Consider the following 18,325-nt stretch of genomic DNA (forward strand, 5'->3'; position numbering starts at 1 on the left):
GCCACTGTAGGAGAACTATAAGGCAAGGCTGGAGAGGGGGAATGGGTGGAAGGGGCCCAGTGAAATGCAAACCGTGCCCACATCTGAAGGCTTGCTTGTGCTTACTTGTGCTTTTAGTGTCTTGCTGTTGGTTTGAGTGGTGTTTTGGCCATTCCTGCCTTTCAGATCAGCAGAGCTGTTTGTGCTACAGCTAACCCCTTATGCCAGTCTGAACAGAGGGATAAGGGAGAGGTTAATGGTGAATTCAGCACGATGTGCGTGTGCTGATTTAGCACCTACCATACGTGTGATCATGGAGCATGATGTGAAGCATGGCTCTGAAAAAGAGTTAACAAACACTGAGCAGGGCTCGTCTGGGTGGTAACAAGCCGTATCCACAAACATAACTCAGCGTGATGGGCATCGCAAGTGGGCTTAGGGGACTGCAGGTTTGCTCTCTAGATCATCATAACCTGTTGCCAGTTTTCATTTGATTTTTTACAGCTGTAGCAACATGAATCAAAACTCCAACACCACTCTGAGCCTTCATTTCTGTTTTCTAGAGCTTTTTAAAGTCACAGAGAAGTTTTCATTTGTCCGAAGTTACTCAGAGATGGGCCTAAAGAACACAGGAGATGTTTTTCCAGAAGTAACAAGTAGTTCATTCAGCTATGGATACCTTAAAGAGCCCGATTTTTCCAGAAGGCAGGAACTGCTTAGCACTTTGGTCTGACCATCAGGCCTCTTCCGTATATGCTGGGTTGTGCATCTGGAATCATTACTCGTTTTGAAAGTCTTGGTTGAGTTGTGAATCCCAGTTCTTCCCTCACTGTTGTCTCGGCCATTTCAAGGGCTCATTAAACAGATCTGCTGGTTGGAGGAGATTCCAAAGTATACCTGTTGCTTTTATTTTCAATACAGAAATCCAGAGTCTTCATACCACACATTTTGTGTCATTTTTGACCGTATAATATTCTGCCATATCTGTTTCATTTAATATTTATGGGATGTATTTTCTCTTAGAGGAAGATTAGGAAGAATCCCCATGCCCTTGTCTTTGCAAAAGCCTGACTGTCATTGTTACTGGGATTATTATTATTTTATCTTGCAGCATGCTCTGGAGTTTCTTTCAAGCAGCTCTACTCGATTGTTTAGGTGGTAGAAGTGCATGGGCTGTGCTCAGTGATCTTTACTGTCCTTTTTGTCTTGCAGATACGAGGGATTTTAATGGCTTTCAGGTAGAAGCCAAGTGGAGACAATCAAAATGAATTCTATGGACAGGCACATACAGCAGACCAATGACCGGCTGCAGTGCATAAAACAGGTAAGCTGAAGGTGGAGATCATTGCTGCCAGAGGAGTATTGTGTATCGTATGGCAGGGTGTGTTGTGTGTTATGGTCACCTGTTGCTTAATGAATGTCCTTACCTTTTTGAGGGGAGGAGAGTGGTAGGAATGAGATGTTGTAATCTTACTGGAGAGAAGAATATCTGCTGCAAGAGCTGATGTATAAACCTCAAAAGCCAAACTTTCCCCTTCACCTTTCTAACAAATCTTCAACCTGGAGACTCATCGAGTGCGTTTCAGCTGAAAGCAGAGCAGTGCTAGTCCTGCCAGCTCTGCCCTGAAGGTGTCACAGTGGGCAACCATCGTACTTGTGCTCTGACCACAGTAATCAAAACTTTCGATAAGCCAGTTTTGATTCCAGTCCGGTGTCTGACGCGCGACCTGCACTGCCCGGAGACTCGAACTTGGGCAGTTGGCGTATCTCTTAGGTTAATTGGTTTGAGGGAGATGTAAAACCTTCCATTTGCAAGGTAAAATTTTCAGAAGCATCTGTTGGTGAAGATAAAGTACTCTTATAATTCACTGAAAGGCGGTGGGATCTAAGTCTCATTTACAAACTTCCCCACTGTAACTGTGCTTGCAAATGCTTTTATAACCAAGTGAAACTACAAAGGCAAGGATGGAATGACCAGATGCCATCTTTTCCTGCAAGGTAAACCCTTCTCACAGAGCTCATATTACTCATATGAGTAATATGCATATTACTTCTTGAGGGAGAGCAGCATTTCCCTGTTCATAGATTTCTGTTGTAGACACAAGCACCCTAAATCAAAGGAACTGATAAAAAATAAGCATGAAGATGGCACTGGATCAGTCCAGATTTTTAAACTTATTTTCTTTTGTCTACAACTTCTTCGAGAGATGGAGTGGAGGGGAAGATGTTGATCTCCTCTCTCTGGTGACAAGCAATAGGACACAAGGAAATGGAATGAAGCCATGCCAAGGGAAGTTCAGATTGGCCATTAGAATGAAAGGTTCCTCACTGAGAGGGTGCTCAGTCACTGAACCAGGCTCTCCAGGGAGGTGGTCACAACACCAAGCCTGTCAGAGTTCAAGAAGCGTTTGGACGACACTCTCAGTCATGTGATTTAGTTTTAGGTAGTCCTATGAGGACCAGGGAGTTGGACTTGATGATCCTTATGGGTCCCTTTCAACTTGAGATATTCTATGATTATCTGTTTGCCTAGATATTAGTAGAAGTTTATATTTTGTAGAATGTGGTGTAATGCAAAAAAAAAGCAACAGAAAATGTGCGTTTATTTGCAAGTCTGGCCATGCAAATGCTTTGGGGAGGTATAAAAAAAGAATAGAGTTTATACCTAAATCAGCTGATTTTTCTCTCCATGTTTCCTTTGTAAGAGAGAATTTCAGAATAAATCAAACAAAGCTAGTCCATGGGTCAAGGAGCAGAAATAGGAATCTGTCCCAGCAGAATTCCTGGTCATAATCCAGCCTCGGTCTGTGGTGGCTCTCTCTCTCTTTCGTCATTCTATGGTGCAAGTTAATGCATCTCATGGTCCTTTAGAGGCCTGAGGGAAATACGAATTTTGGGATTTCATCTCAGTTTCTTATGAACAACTGTCTAGTTCAGAAAAAAACATGCCCTTGACTGGCACAAATCGGTGTTCTTTTTGGCCATCCTAACCCATAGTATGAAGAATTGAAGTGACTTGCTGAAAAATGTAACCTTCCAGCTGTAAGAACAGACCTTTAGATCAAGTGGAGACAAACAGAGCATGCTGCTCACTTCCTTTTCTAGAGCTATCGGTTTCTGTACATAGAGAATTTGTATTATTTTAATTAGATAAAAGAATATCAAATTACACTTTTTACGGTATTAAAGAGAGATTTTTGCCTGGGTGCTCTGTCAGTTAAACCACTAACTGCATTTATACTCGGTGCTGGTTTGCATGGGCAGCTAGGATGTTTCTTCAGCAATGAAGGCCGAGGGGAAGGGAGGAAGGTCAGACTTCCCAGCATTCGTGGAACATTCTCATTTTTGTTTGATCCTGTCTGGAAGAAAGCTCGGGGTTCTCCGGTGGGCAGGGGCGTGTTTGCATAGCTGCGGTTCTGTCAGACAGCGAAGGATGCCTGACGAGGAGGTGAATTCATGGTGCCTGTGTTCTATAGAGGCCCAAACAAGACAAGAAGGATGCTTTTGTTTTCAACTCACAAAAAAAGTGTAGTTAACCAAGGCAGTGCCTGAACACCAAAAATACATATTTCACTGTTGTGAAAGTGACAATACTTGTAGTTTTGTTGGAGAGGAATGGCTGATTATGTTTTGTTGTTGTTGAGCTTAGCATAGAGACCGCTCTTTGCTTTTGCATGATTCCAAAAACTTGTGCTGTTACCTTTGCTGTAGTGGAGGAAGAGACAGAAACCGACTGTGACTAGCGTTTTGGAGGAGACATACCTCTCTGTCACAGAGTCATAAATTTCCAACATAGAGACATTTACCTTGTTCTTTGAGAGAGGTCATTAGCTAGTACCACAAAGAGTATTTTCCAGTTCACCAATAGAGAACTGAACCATGTACTGTTACGTGCACACTGGTTTTGGCAGCAAAGGGGGTACCTTGCATGGCCTCATCAATATATCTTTACTGATTTTGGGGATTAACTGCCAGGTCAAACAAAACTCTGCCTGTCCTTTCTTTCCTGGCCTCCGGTCTTTTATCCTTTCTTCCCAGCCTGTGAACAAACAGTACTGCTGCTGTCCTGAAGAGACATGTGCTTTCAGGGTGGTTAACACAGCAGTGGCATGGAAGGTGCACAGCAGCAGGGGAAGGAGGAAAACCATCCTGCCGTAGCACCCAGCATCTGCATGTTTTATAACCTTGCTGGCAGCTAGTGGCTCATGCAGCCAGACCAAGAGCTGTCTGCCAACCTCCTTGCCCCTCACCCCAGCCCCTGAGAAACGCTATAAATGGTAATCCATGTGCCTCTTTAACTAGATCAAATTTCAATACAGGGTCAGGACAGGCTCCTTTCTTCCCAGCTCTCTGTGACTTGTGAGACACCCGCAATATCCTTGCTGACTTCTGTTCCAGGATCAAGGTCGTGTTTTGCCTTCATCTTTTTCAGCGCTTTAAAGCTGCAAACCCAAAACTTGTATATGATCAACTAGTTAGGAAATGAAGTGTGTGCGTGTTAAGAAGTGTTTCAGAATAGATGAAAGGGCAAACTGAAGAGGTGGCTGGTATTTACGCTTAAAAAAACTCCAGACTTCTTTGGAAGTCTGGAACAGCTTGTGTGGTCTCTTTGTAGCGGATTCCCTCAGTATTTGTAAGTGTATGTGCTTTAAAATCAAACATAGGTTTGGGTTTTTTTTGATGTTCAGTGGAAAAAGCCAAAGTAACAGCTTTCCCTTACACATGCAATTAGTTTGTCATGACACAGGAGACTCTTTGGGGTATGTTGAAGGAGGCTGGATCTTCAGGGTGCAGACGTTTTTTCTTTAATTCTTTGTCCATTCAAATGAAAACACAAAGTGATTTTGTGCTCAGTGAAGGTCTGATAGCCTCTGAAAAACTGCCCTATTTGAGGCTGCAGTAATAATCTGTTTATCTGCCAGTTGGCTCTGATGCACTGTTCACCATAGAGCTCCAGGGCAGCAGGAGCTGGCTGAGGTGGGCACAGAGCTGAGTTTGAGGGCTTGCCTGGGGCCCAGGCACAGCCTTCTGAAGGAGCCAGCTTGGCTTCCACTGCGTAGGAAGTCCCAACAGAGAATTGGCTGGTTTTCTTAAACTGTTCTTGGTAATAGACCAAAGATGTGGCTTTAATCAAACACTGTCCATTATTTTCCTTATGTGATACGAGCAAATACCAGGCAAAATCAGTGGGTTGTGTGACAGCTCTCTACTCTCACTTTAAAAACTTAAGAGCTATTTTGAATTTAGGGACTTCTACTTTCTGTTGTCTCTTTTTGCTGTCAGTTAGTTTGTAAGGTTTCTGTACATCTCTTTTGAAATTCTTAAAAAGAGGAAGATTGATAAAATCTTTCTATATTTAAGTTACAAGGAAGTCACCCCTTTCAGAACAGGTTCATGATATCTTCCTGCCGTACTGAGGACAGTTGTCAGGGTACATGCTAAAGCTGTGCTCAAATTTTAGTAACAGGTTAAAGGGAGGTATGAAAAGGCTCTCTGGTGTCAGAAGTATTTGGTTGTGGTGGGAATAAAATTGTTTCTGCCGTTTGTGTCATGGTACCTCAGGACACATTGACCAATATCTTCAAATGATGCTGGATCACTCGGGGAATTTACCCCACTTAATTGGAGGCACACATCACGCAGCTGATTCCTAGAAACAGATGAGCGTTTCTTCACTCTTTCCTTCAAGGAAACTTGCTGAACTGCTGCAGTTACAATGCTTTATAATGTCTACCAAGCCTTTCAGGGAGATACGCTGAAAGTTGTAATTGCTGCACATTTGTGCTGATCTTTTCTTGCTCAAATTGGAAACAAACAGGCCTATTTCTTTCATCGTTCAGCAACTGGATTTTTGGTCACTTGCAATTCAGAGGAAAATAGAATTCTTTGTATATTTACATAACTGTTAGCATTTAAGCCCTGAAATGTTTGAACTAATTCTTCTGCTCTCCAGTATTATTGTTACAGAACTCATATAAATGTTCAGCGGTCCAAAACATGTAATTTTAATACATTTTGGACTGGTATGAAATTATATCTGAAAAGATTTTAATGAAGCTTCATGAAAATTTCATTCTTCAGGAACTTTCAAAATGAGAAGTTTCCTTATGAAGGATGTGTTTATTTAGAATACATGTTTTTTGGTTGTAGCCCATATAAGTGTTGCAGGATTTTAGCAGCAAAATGTGAAATAACATATAGCAGTAAGGCTAATTGTGAAAAAGACCTTTCTTTTTCATAAAAAGACATTCTGTGGGATGCAAGTGTTACAAGTTATTGGTTGAATGGTCCTTCAATGCCATCTTAGTAGCTGTATTTTTTTGTCTGTCTTCTTTTTTTCCTGGGACCCACAGCTGCAAATTCTTTGTCTGCTCTTGCGCTCAGTCTTTTGGAATATTCCTCTGCTAGAGTTAAGTATGTTTAGGAAAAACTGACAGCAGACGAGCTTTCCTGGCTCCTCTAGTCCATTTAGAGACTTGTCAATCAACATTCCTGCCCTGTTAGATCCTGCATCCTGGTAGGGACTGTTCTGGCTCAGGCAGTGAAGCCACAAGGGGAAAAGCAAAGGGGTAAAGTGCTAGAAGCACTTCTGGAGACAAGGAGGAAGAAAACACCTTCTTGATGTTTGCAGTATTTGGCTGGTTTGTTTATCTGACAAGATTCCAGTGGGCAGAATATAACCCATCATCTTTTGAGGCAGGCTGGTAAAGTTGGTGTGGGTACACTTTTTTTCCTTCTCAATTCTGCTGCTTGTTTCACTGCAGCACCTGTCCTTGAGGGCTGAGACATTAGTATTGTTAACTGGTTTTGAAGAGAAAATAGGCAAGTTTTAAACTAACACTTAAAACTTCTAGTGCCCGTCATATTTGGAATAATTTTATTATTTTCTGTGCAACTAACTAAACTGACCTATTGCTTAAAATTGCCTAGTGGTAAATAAGGATGCACACTTGAAAATTCTAGAAATCTGTAAGTTATATCCATGGTGTCACCTCAGTGTCAGAGGAGCATAAGAAATCCTTTTTGTCAGCAGCCGGATCAAACTCTGCAGTGAATATGACATGGCTGGAAACATGTCTCTAGCTTCTGTCATACCATTTCTGGCTTTTCCTTTGTGCGTATGCACTTGCTACTTGAGTTTGTTCTATTGTGTGCATTAGTGCAACAGCAAATCCATGGCAGTTATGACTTATACAGCATTTGCACTTAAGGACCATGGTACCTGTTTGTAAAAGCAGAAGGTGTTTTTAGAAAAGTTGTTTGAAGCAGTGATAGCGCTGTTAATATCAGGAGCCTTCAGCTACGCAGACCTCTGCCATCATCTACTGAAGGAAAGCTCTCCTTGCTGGTGGTGTTCACTCCTTACTGCTTCTGTGCATTAGGCAGGAAGCGCTGTTAACGTTTTACGTAGGCAGGTCACAAAGCACGTGCTGCAGGCAGTTTCGTAAGCACTTGCAAATGAAAAATGTGTATGGGGAAGCATTTTTCCTTTTGACTTAGAAATATTTCAGTGAGGTCTAGCTGGCTGGTATGACCCAGGAGAATAGGTCATGTGAATTTTACATGTTCCACAGTGGTATCAGTTCATGTAATGGTCATTTTAAGTAGTCACCTTGAGATTTTATCTCTGCATAGATTGAGAGATTAAAATTATAAAGATTAAATCTGTTGATTAAAAGTGCTATAAAAAGCACAGTCAGTGAGTAAGTAAATTACTTAAATGAATAAAAAAAAATTAATTGGAAAACAAAATATGTCCAACAAATGGGCTGCTGTTTGACTGGGTATACGGAAGACTATTGGTTATTTTTCGAAATCAATGCATTTATTCTTCTGAAATTTAGAAAATGCATAAATGAATGTATTTTAAATGCATTTTTAAAAGTTGGTTCTGTACATAAGCAGGGGAATTTGAGTCAGAGCTTCCCCCCTCCGCCCCGCCATCAACCCCCTTTATACTCTTGGGTGGTGTTACTTCTTTTTAAAGGATGCGCTATTGACAATAATCTTCCAGTCAAGGAATGTTGTAATACTTCATTAATGTCTCTAAAACACCTTGATATGGAAAGAACTGCGTGGAAAAAGCCACTGATTCCAACTTTTCAAAACGCTGTGATGTGCACCTCGTATTATTAAATGGTTCATAACACAGAATTATTTATGTAGTTACCCCGCTTTGCCTGTATCCTTCACTTATAACTTGTCTTAGTAGAAGATTGAAGCTAGATTTTTTTGTAAAGAAGGTAGGTAAACAAGTCTTCAACAAATAAGCCTACTTTAATCAATATTAAATTGATTATCAGATTGTTATTCTGATAGTGCAATAGTATTCTAAGCGAGAGAGCATGACCAGTGCTTTGAGAAAATTAACTCCTTGATATGTTGAGATATTTAGGACTGAAACTACTTGCTTAAAATCACGAGAGCATTAGAAAAGAAAGCTCCTATATCATGACATTGTCTATTGGAATGATAAAACTAAAGAAGCTTCGGTGTCTTTGCTGTAGTCACAGAGATATCTTACGCCAGCATGTTATGACAGGGAGATACTAATGGAAAATGACTTGTTTCAGTTGCCAAGAAGAGTGAGTGAACTGGTTGGGCAAACTGATTTCATAATCTGGTTGAGCTGTAATTGCAAATTCAAAGGTAAATTGAAGCTTTGCATCACTGAGCATGGCCTTAGAGAAAAAAACAAACAGTTGTACCTTTGTTTCTTGACTTTTTTTCCCATAAAATCACTCTTTGTGAGTGATTAAGTAAATATAATTCGGAGCCCTCTGATTGTTTTGAGTCTTTTGTAAACCACGCTGTTCTCAGTGCTTGCAGCTGACATTGATAGCGATCCAAGTGCTGGTGGTAAGAAGACTACAAAGATTGCACTGGACACTGTTGTTCCATCTATCAATAGATGCACAAAAAGAAATATTGCCATTAGTGTGCCCCATTTCCATCTTTAGTCAGATCCGGATTGCAGCCATTAGACCTCTAAGTCACAGTCCTCTTGGGCAGGGGAGGGTGAGGTGGAACAGCAGTAGATGAGTTTATGACAGAAGTTGTTTAATTTACTGCATGTTCCCTTAGATAACACAAAGTTATATCAAAGTATATTGTAAATATACTGCACCTATGTAGATATGAAAGGTACAGAGCAGGAAGACAGCAATGTAATTTTGATCAGCAGAGCTAGGGAGTGATTCTTGGTTTAGCTCTTCTAGGTTCCGTGTATAGTGCTTTGAGGATCAGGATGTTGAATCCATCTCTAACACTTTTGTAAGACTAATAGCCAAGCCAAGGTAGTAATATCTTTTCTTTCCTCCAGCACATGTGCACAGGCGTGCAATCTTCCTCACACATCTCATGGTATAGGAGATCCAGGCAGCAGAATGAGGCTATTCAGTTACCAGGCATTCGCCTTTTCTGAAACCAATACTAATTTTACACACACTTTATATGAAAAGTGCATGAGAATCATCATCTATGGAAATCTGTTTAGTGCAAGTTTTGTTCCCTTACTGCTCACAACTTGCTTTTTTGCAGTTAAGTAATGCTCATGGGTTTGTTATTTGTTCTTTTTCTTATTTGTTTAGCATATGATCTCCTGTCTTTAGCATTGATTCCCCTGCTCATTTTACACAGTATTTTTGAGTAGTTAAAGCATATGATAAAGAGGTGCTGGTCTTTGCTCAGTATTTACTGTTTTCCTTTGAAAAGAAACTACAGTGGACAAATGGGGCAAGGAGAGTCCCTTTCATTCTGTTTTTTTTTTTTTTTATAAGTAGGCATGGCTAACATGGTTTTAATCTCTCTCTCAGTGTATCTAATGCTTCTCAAAATGTAAGCTTAATAAAATATTTATAAAACCTCCACTGGAATGAGCCATGTAAGTGCAAGATAATTCTATTAATTAGGGATCTTTGAATCTCACAAACACTAAATTTGGGGGGGGGGATTATCTGAGTACAAAATGCACAGCTTGAGCCTTTTAATTTTTTGATAAATAAAACAATCTTTGATATGAAGGAGACTCTAGAGAATTGAACTATATATAAACATATCCAGATAAACAAAAATCGCTCTCCCAAAAGACAAAAAATAGCTCAATACTCCCCTCTATCCTCTTGAAAAAGACTATTTGTTTTGAATCTTCATTGCAGATGAGTGTTTAATATACTGAGTATAGCTGCTTGTGGATAAGGCCTTTGTATAATCACACTTGACTGTAAAAAAAAAAATAAATAGAGAAACCACCTATTTCAGGTTATGACATTTTCTAAATTTAAAGCATATCTTCGGTTAATATCCAGTGTTTCTGTAACACATCAGCGCCCTGTTGCAGCCAGTGGAGGACATGCCAGGGAGTGAGAGAATTCTTGGTGGATGGGGATCTGAAGTAGAGGCCTGTGCACAGGAGGGGGAGACGGGCTCATGGTTGGGCTGGCTCGCTCATGGAGCCTGCGAAGGTTTTAAAGTAACAAAGGTTCTATTAATGTATTACAGCAAATGGCCCTTGCTGATTTGCAGGTCCTCCACTGCTTGCTTATGGTGCTGAGTGAGCTATCAAATTTAGGTCTTGTGGGAACATACTTGTACGCTGAGTAATGCATGGAGACCAGCGCTGCGTCCCCTTGGTTACGCTGTGTCATGGGTGTCTGACCAGGAATCCTGTTTACATTCTTTAGATAGGTGATTAGTTTTCATTTGGGAGCTGAACGCCCTTTGCCCAACATGCAGGACCACAGTACTTCTGCTCCTGGGTTGTTTCAATTGAATGACATGTAATTTCTTGTTCTCTCTGCCCAGTCCCTTTCTCTCCTACTCCCCTCTTCACCTCCCTTCAGCACAGCAGTGCGTTTTCATTACATGTGATTGCAGACATGTCTGGATGAGTATTAAGACAGGCAAAAAAATGCCTGAATTGCCTGGCAGAATCTGCCAGATCACCTGGACACCTAATCGTGTCTCTTAAGGGTCAGAGTGGGTATGCACCAGAGTTAGAAAAGTCGTGTAGGCATGGAAAAGAGTGGATAAGCTCCTTCCTCAACCAGCATCAATTAATTTAGTTCCAAAGGAACTACGGTTTCTGTATTAATAGTTTTGAGCATCTTTATTTTTATATATAAAGTTCAATAACTGCTGTATGTTTTGATTTGCCTTTAGATTCCTAGATTTTACAACCACATGAGAATTTTAACTTTCATTGTTGTGGAGACAGACTTGAAAACCTGAATGCCAGCAGCTGAAAATAGCAAGCAGATCATGTGAACTTTAGAGTTCTATATGTGCGTTTCAAATGTCATGATCTCTACACAAAATTTATGTCACACTGGATATCTGGCTCATGATTTGGAAAAGATGGGTTTGATACTGGATTTAAACTACTCAAAGTTCTGGACCTGTTGCAAGGTTTTGCAGAACTCTTAGATGAGCCTGTTGTCTAAACTAGGAATAACTTGGCTGAAGTCTGAGGATTATTCTCAGAGTAAATATGTACCGTATCAGAACACTAAAAATCGTTATTTCCTTTGGGCACCTTTCTTTGCATGCATTGTGTTTTATGGAGAATAACGAGGAATATCAGTAACAAAAAGTATTTCTCTAGGCTGAAATAATCAAAAGTACCATTATTTAAAAAATGGGGGTGGTGGGGGGTGGTGGTGGTGTGAGGGGGGAGGAGTGTTTATATTGTGAACTTTGTCTTCCTCTTATGTTGATGGTAGAGCTCCACCTTCGGGAGAAGTTTCATGATGCGTTTAATCCAAAGCGTGGGCGGCTGAGAGCAGAGTCCTGGTACCTTCCCAGCCCTGCCTTGTGTTTACTGCCATCTTCTTTGAGTCAAGTCTACTGATTGTGTGGCCACATAGGGAATCTCACTGTAAGTGATGACCGAAAATTGGTATTTGGGAGGTTAGGTCACGGTCAGAATAGCAAGTGTGGTCTGATGCACTGAAAGTGGTGGAAGTATGTGGTTTGAGGAAGAAGCTCTTGGGGACAGCCTGCCGTGAGGCTAAGCATATCAAGAAAATGTATCCTTAGTTTTGGTTCAACTTCATTCTAGTATTGGCATGAAGAGATGACATGCTGTAACCTGTGACCATTGCCATTAGCTCCTGAGTGGCCTGCTGCCGGAGCAGCACACACTGCTGCTGTCTCCCCTGCTAGTGCTAGGGTTCAAGGAGCTGCACTGTGTGCCGTTTTGAAGCGCCAACGCAGCTGAAGTTATTAGTATAGGATGAGACTAGTTCACCATGCAGCTATGCATCCTCTTGTGCTGCGCAGGAGAGCCAACAGGAGAAGGCAGGGCTGTGGGAGGCAGGAGCCTTTCAGGGCTGGCAGTCACTGGTGCTTGCATTAGCTGGCAGTGCTTGTGGAATAGCAGCCATAGCTTTCTGTCCTGCGGGAGAGCAGCTGCCTCCTGAATTTAATTTCCCCAATTGGAGTACGAGAAGTTTCTGCCAAGGATGCAGCCTTCCCACACAATGTGTAGGAACAGGTTAATTTCAGAGTGAAGAAAAGGCTACCTGCCATCTAGCTGTGTTTTCTTTTTCTGTGCAGTCAGAAGCTCTGTATGTTGCTAGTGTGTTCTGTCACCAGTGTAAAATTCCCAGACTCGTTGATTAGTAAAACTAGACAGTAGACAGAGTCCAAGTGGCTAACCATGTGAGAAATTCAGTGACTGTAGACTACTGTTAATTAACCTAGAATCTAGCAGCATGGCATAGTGTCTGTGTGATAAGTTACATTATCTTCAGCAGCTCAATTAAATCAAGGAGTGAGACACAGAGCAGATGTAACTCGGCAAAATAAACAGACAACTTGAGTCAGCCTTCATAATTTGGTGCGACATCACGTAAATAAATGCAATAACTTGTTTAGCATAGTTAAGCAGTTTGCTGCTCAAAAACTTATTTGCATGACATCTCATTTTGAATAGGTTAAGTTGTGGCAAATTAGGTCTGTGCCTTCAATCTGATGTATTCTGCAGAAAGAGAAAAAAAAATTCTCCACCAGAGATAGTCATTTGTAAATGGAAATTCTTCATTTGTTTTCTATAGCAACAAACTGGAACATATGGATTCCATGTTTAAATGATTCACTTTCCATACCATTGCTGTCATGTTAGCGTTTCTTGATGTGTGTGTGTGAGATAACTTTAACCCTCTATAATTGCTCTTGATTTTCACTGTTATTCTTCCATTAATTACTAGACTGTTCGGTCTAAGATACACGAGTGTGCATCTGGGTTGCAGTCTTCTATATTTGGAGGAGATAAGGCTGTTTTCCTGGCCATATTTCAATGTGGATAATTGGTTTCTGTCTCTAAAATCATATTGAGTCTTTGGTTGCAAACCTTGCACCCACTTTGGTGTGGGTGTATAGACTGAAAGTACTTGATTGTGCTTTAGTATCCTTTTAAAAAATAAGATCTTTGTTACATATGCCTATTTCACTCATAGGGGCCTGAATTCGTATGTGGTATGAAGCTTACACTTTTGAGCCCATTGCAGAGTTTTGCTGCATATCAATGATCACAGTCTAATTGGAATGGCGTAATAATTTCAAGAAGTGGCTGTATTTTGAAATGTTTGTGCCAAAAATTGCCACGGATCAGCTGTTGTGTGTAACTCCCCATGTGAATGTTGTTTCCCCCTGCTGGGGGACTACACAGCAGCAAACCATTGAACAGGCACACAGACAGTTGCTGTGAAAGCTAATGAACTTGGATCCTAGTGTACCTGCATCCTCTGCCCAAATATCCACTCTAATTTACAAGGATGGTCTGTTCTTTATGTAAATAAAACATTTAAGCCAGAGGTGGTCACAAGCAGCAGGCAGATGTTCCTGTTTTCCCTGGATTCCAGCCTAAATGTCAGCCCAGCCCTCAGAAAGAGGCTTTGCTGGTACAATTCACTCTTCTTGGAGATAGTAAAGTGGAGAGCAAAATCCTATGCTGTTTTCTCCATCCCCCTACACCAGACTGTTAATTGAAGTGCTACAAAGAACAGAAGATTCTTTCCAAGAGCAAAAAGAGAGAGACTCGGAAAGAATCTCTTCAGAGCACCACCTGGTGATCCCTGCAATAATGATACTCTTACATGCATCAAGTATTTATGTGATTCTGTTCCATTCAGGCTAAGAAAATACTACATTTTTTAAGTTATAAGTTATCACACTGGAAATTTTCTTGGGATTTGAAACAATGGAAATTGTCATGTTTCACTAATAGCCTTCTAAAAAGCAGGTGATACTAAAAGCAATCTGGTAAATAACCAATTCGTTCAGTTCATTGGCTTTGTTCATCTCTGCTTCAGATTTTATTCATACAAATTCTTTCCACCTGTTGAAAACACCATTGCTTGCAAGCATGATGCAGTTAGGTGGCCCTTCATTAGTAGTTTCGAAGATATACCAAGGTGTGTCATAGCCAGATCTGGTTCGTTGTCATTTTTTTTTAAAATCATCTACGAATTAGGTGATTTTTTTTTTTTTTTCTTGTTTACATGAAGCACAGCTTCAGACTAGACTTTTCAGGCACGGGCCTTGCTTCTGTCAAAATGCTGCCAATAATTTCAGTTGAAGAGGATGGAGCCATGCATGGGAAATGCTTCACAACAAAGCTGATGGATGTGTCTGGCATAAGCTTTGTTTTGTACTTCTGTTCTTGGATCGAGAGCTAAGAACATCTCTTTTAATTTCTTGTTTGATGAATATAGTAGATGTAATATTCTTCTCAAGCAGGCTTTTTGTTGTGAGGATGTGAATGATCTTGGGGTTTTTTTTGCCCAGGGGCAGTGTTTAAGTTGTCAATAAATAAAAAAATCACAGTAGGCATGTCGTCTTGTGTAACTGAGGGAAGGAATTGCCCCTGCCTTCATGCTTTGGTTCGTGCTGGATCTTCTATTTGTTTTCCACAAAAGTAACCTTGTCCTCTGCAATCTGAAATAGAAAATTGGAGGAAAACTTTTAGTTAAAAAATATTAAAGTCAGAAAGCTGTGAGAAATACGCCTCAGACAGAACTGTGTGTGATGTTGTTAAAAGTTTCTGTGAGACCAGCTTTTCTCTTGTCCCAGAAACTACTCAAATCCACTCCACAGAGATGGAAACCACTGGTATTCTGACTTTTTGTTATGGTTAGTTTGGGTTTTTTTAGCCTATAATGAAACTAATACACTTGTTTACCTTGCCCAACAAGTTTCTAAACTCGTTTCAGTTGCATATTTGCATTTAAGAAGTCAGGATTTCAGCATCCCCTCTGTGTTTAAGAAGTGGGTTATGATAGTGTGCTGCAATGCTCGGTCCCAATGCAGTGAAATAACTTAATGGAGAGTTACAGAATAAACAAATCAAGTCATTGAGGTCACCTCTGTTTTGACACAGGCAAGTAGAAGGAGCCTTTTCTTCCACAGGGAAATGCCAGTTTAATATATGTTGGACTTTTACTCTAGGAAGGGGATACTGCTTTTCAGTGGTGTCATGGTAAGTAAAAATCAGCATTGTGGGGTGCTAACCTGAAAATTAAGCATATGGCTATGGGTCTACTCTGCTTTTTATTTGTTATCTAAACTTACAAAAATCGTCTGATTCAGGTATAATGTCTGTTTCTCAATAGGGAAATTTCATTGTAGGCATTAGTGGAAGATGTCATGTGTGTAGCTGACAAATGGCAACACCGGTGAAAATAAACAGTATCTAGCTCCTATTCAGGTCATCAGTGGATCTCAGTTCATTTCACAAGGAGGGAAGGATTATTAAAGACTGTTTCAGGTACAGAACTGAGTAGCTTTGAGTGATTTTTTTTTTTTTTTCCTTACGTTATTTCTGTGTGGAAGAGGTTTTTGATTTATTTATTTTTTCACTACTGAGAGATCTCTGACCTGTGTTCTACTGGTGCAGTAGGTGTTCAGTATGGTGCGATTTGTTCACCAGCTTACATGCCTGCCTTTCCTTCAGGAAACTACGTTTGATAGTAGCAGAGCTTACGTGTGCTGTTGTAGAAGGGTTTGAACCAACTTCTATTTTCCCTGCAGATGAAAGTGGCATGTGGAAGGAGCAGTATACACTGAGAGTTTTGGTGTCAGGCAGTCACTTCTCTAGAGGATTGAATGAAGCCTTCAAAAAAGCATCCTTTTCCCTTTTACTTACAAGATTCATAACCCAAAGTACTGGCTCTCTTCGTGGGACTTTTTTTGTTTCTTTCTACAAGAAGCCTTAAAATATGGCTTCTTACATTAATTTACTTGGATTCTTCTCTTTAATTTGTATACGCAGTAGTTTGACTCCAACAACTAGATGATCAGCTGGCAAAGAAATGTTGTTCTGAAATGCAGCCTTGGTAAAGCCATCAAACTGGATGATAGTGTGAGCTATAGTCATGTTTGTAGAGCAGAGGAAGAAAAACCACATTGCACAACGCCTGTCTGCTTTTTCAAATTCTGCTATTGTTTTAAAAGTCTGTGCCCCACATGTCAGTCATCTCTTGTTAAAACAAGGCCTCTGACCAAGAGCCTTCATTGAATAAGGATTATAGTAACATGATCCAAACACTTACAGACTGGGAACTCCTCAAATCCTGGCATGGGAGGAATTTATTTTTTTCCTTCATTTGTTGTAGAGTTAATGTATGCAGCTCCTCAGGCACGAGGGTATGACCGGAAAAAAAATAGGCTGTGAACGTTATTGTTAATCCAGATGCTTAGAAATGAGCAGTCATGTTTTCCCAAAATATGCAACTGATTCAAAAATAATGATGTGTTTTAAAAATGATGCCTTTGGGTTTTGTGCCTTCCAGATACAACGCTCATCTCATTTTCATGTTTTTCTCAGCAATCCTAAGAATTATAAAACTACTATTTAAAAAGATACCAACAATTCCTAAATACACACATTTCTTCTTGTTTCTGGAGTTTTCTTTGAAACATCTGGCATCACTAGAACTGGAGAATTTAGTAGCAATATTATTAATGAAAATTGAATTCTTTCTTACCTGTGCCCTCCTTCTGCTCCTGCTAAAATGTTGGAATACTTTGACAATGTAGCACAGTGAGGGATGACAGCGTGAATAATAGTATCAGGTAAGTTTACTAAATGTCTCTAAAAATAGGACCACAAGTTGTTCGGTATAAAGACATAGATGGCTGTAACAGTTTAAAAATTGCATTGCCTATGCAAATTTCAAAATAAAACCAGATTTTCCTCTCAAAATTGTGCCAGCCTCTTCAGAAGAGGTATGATTCCACTCTGAAATTTCTATGTGCTTTCTGTGCATGTGAAAACATTTTTGGTCATGGCAGTATCTCACCGCACTTCACTCAATAAATAATCCCACATTTTTCGTCATCCCGAAGTTGATCAGCCAAATTGTTCATGACAACACATTATGATGAGCAAAACCCAAAACTCCTAGAAAGGATCAATATAGCAAGTGTGCTTTGCTCTGTCACTGGCGTTTTCTGAAACTGTCATGTTTGCCTCCTGACTGGTAAGCAGAGATTAAAATCTTGATTGTTGGAAGGCATGACCATACTGGCATGTCCTGACAATGGGGCATAAGCCCAAGGTGAAAACTTTAAGTGTAAGATGGAAATTTCCCTCAATTTCAAGTTTTGATTCCAAGTAGAATCCATTACAGTTTGCAGGTGGAAGAGATTATGTTATGGAGGAAGGAATTCAGGGGAGCTCAGGTATTTCAGCTACGGCTCGCCTCTAACTAATGAGTTCATATCAGAAAATCTGCATAAGTATTAATAAGCACTAAGTAGGATTTTCTGTGTTCACTGTACAATTTAAGATCTTCCAAATTTTATGCTGTTTCTAGTTTCCAAACTTGGCATTCATGTGACGTAGAAAAGACTTTGTCAGCCCTTGTGTATGTTATTTACTGTGTTGCTTCGTCTTCCCTTTCCAGCACTTACAGAACCCTGCAAACTTCCATAATGCAGCAACAGAGCTCCTGGACTGGTGTGGAGACCCCAGAGCCTTCCAGAGACCATTTGAGCAGAGTCTGATGGGTTGTTTGACGGTACGTCCACTCGCTCTGTGGTGGTGGTTCCTATCCTCTGTTTTATATCATGTGCAGTCTGTCATGGACAAGGGAACTTGATTTTCAGAATCTACGTTTTGTGGGGTTTTTTTGTGATTTTATCTCCAACGCATGAAGCCAGATCCTAACAATTGTTTATTTGACTCCGTTACTTAGCAGGAAGCAAAATGCAGTAACAAGAAGTTAAATCGTAAAAGGGAAAAACATGTATAGTTACAAGTACACAGTCTAGGTTACTTGATACACACATACAGAATTTATTTTCATGGTTTGAAGTCACTAAGGGAGCTGTGTTCTTATGGAGT

At 40.4% G+C, this 18,325-nt stretch overlaps 1 protein-coding gene across 1 annotated transcript in view; it reads left to right on the forward strand.

The window, feature by feature from the left end:
* The first annotated feature begins 1,243 nt into the window (after positions 1 to 1,243).
* Positions 1,244 to 18,325, forward strand: part of ZMIZ1 (zinc finger MIZ-type containing 1) — a 155,850-nt gene continuing 138,768 nt past the window's right edge. Inside the window, exons 1-2 of the mRNA XM_086616467.1 lie at positions 1,244 to 1,303; positions 17,886 to 17,999. Of these exons, the coding sequence (XP_086472593.1) occupies positions 1,244 to 1,303; positions 17,886 to 17,999 (174 nt within the window). The remainder of the gene's footprint in view (positions 1,304 to 17,885; positions 18,000 to 18,325) is intronic.

The sequence above is a fragment of the Tauraco erythrolophus genome, chromosome 9, assembly GCF_009769465.1.
Source record: "Tauraco erythrolophus isolate bTauEry1 chromosome 9, bTauEry1.pri, whole genome shotgun sequence".
Classification (NCBI taxonomy): Eukaryota; Metazoa; Chordata; class Aves; order Musophagiformes; family Musophagidae; genus Tauraco; species Tauraco erythrolophus.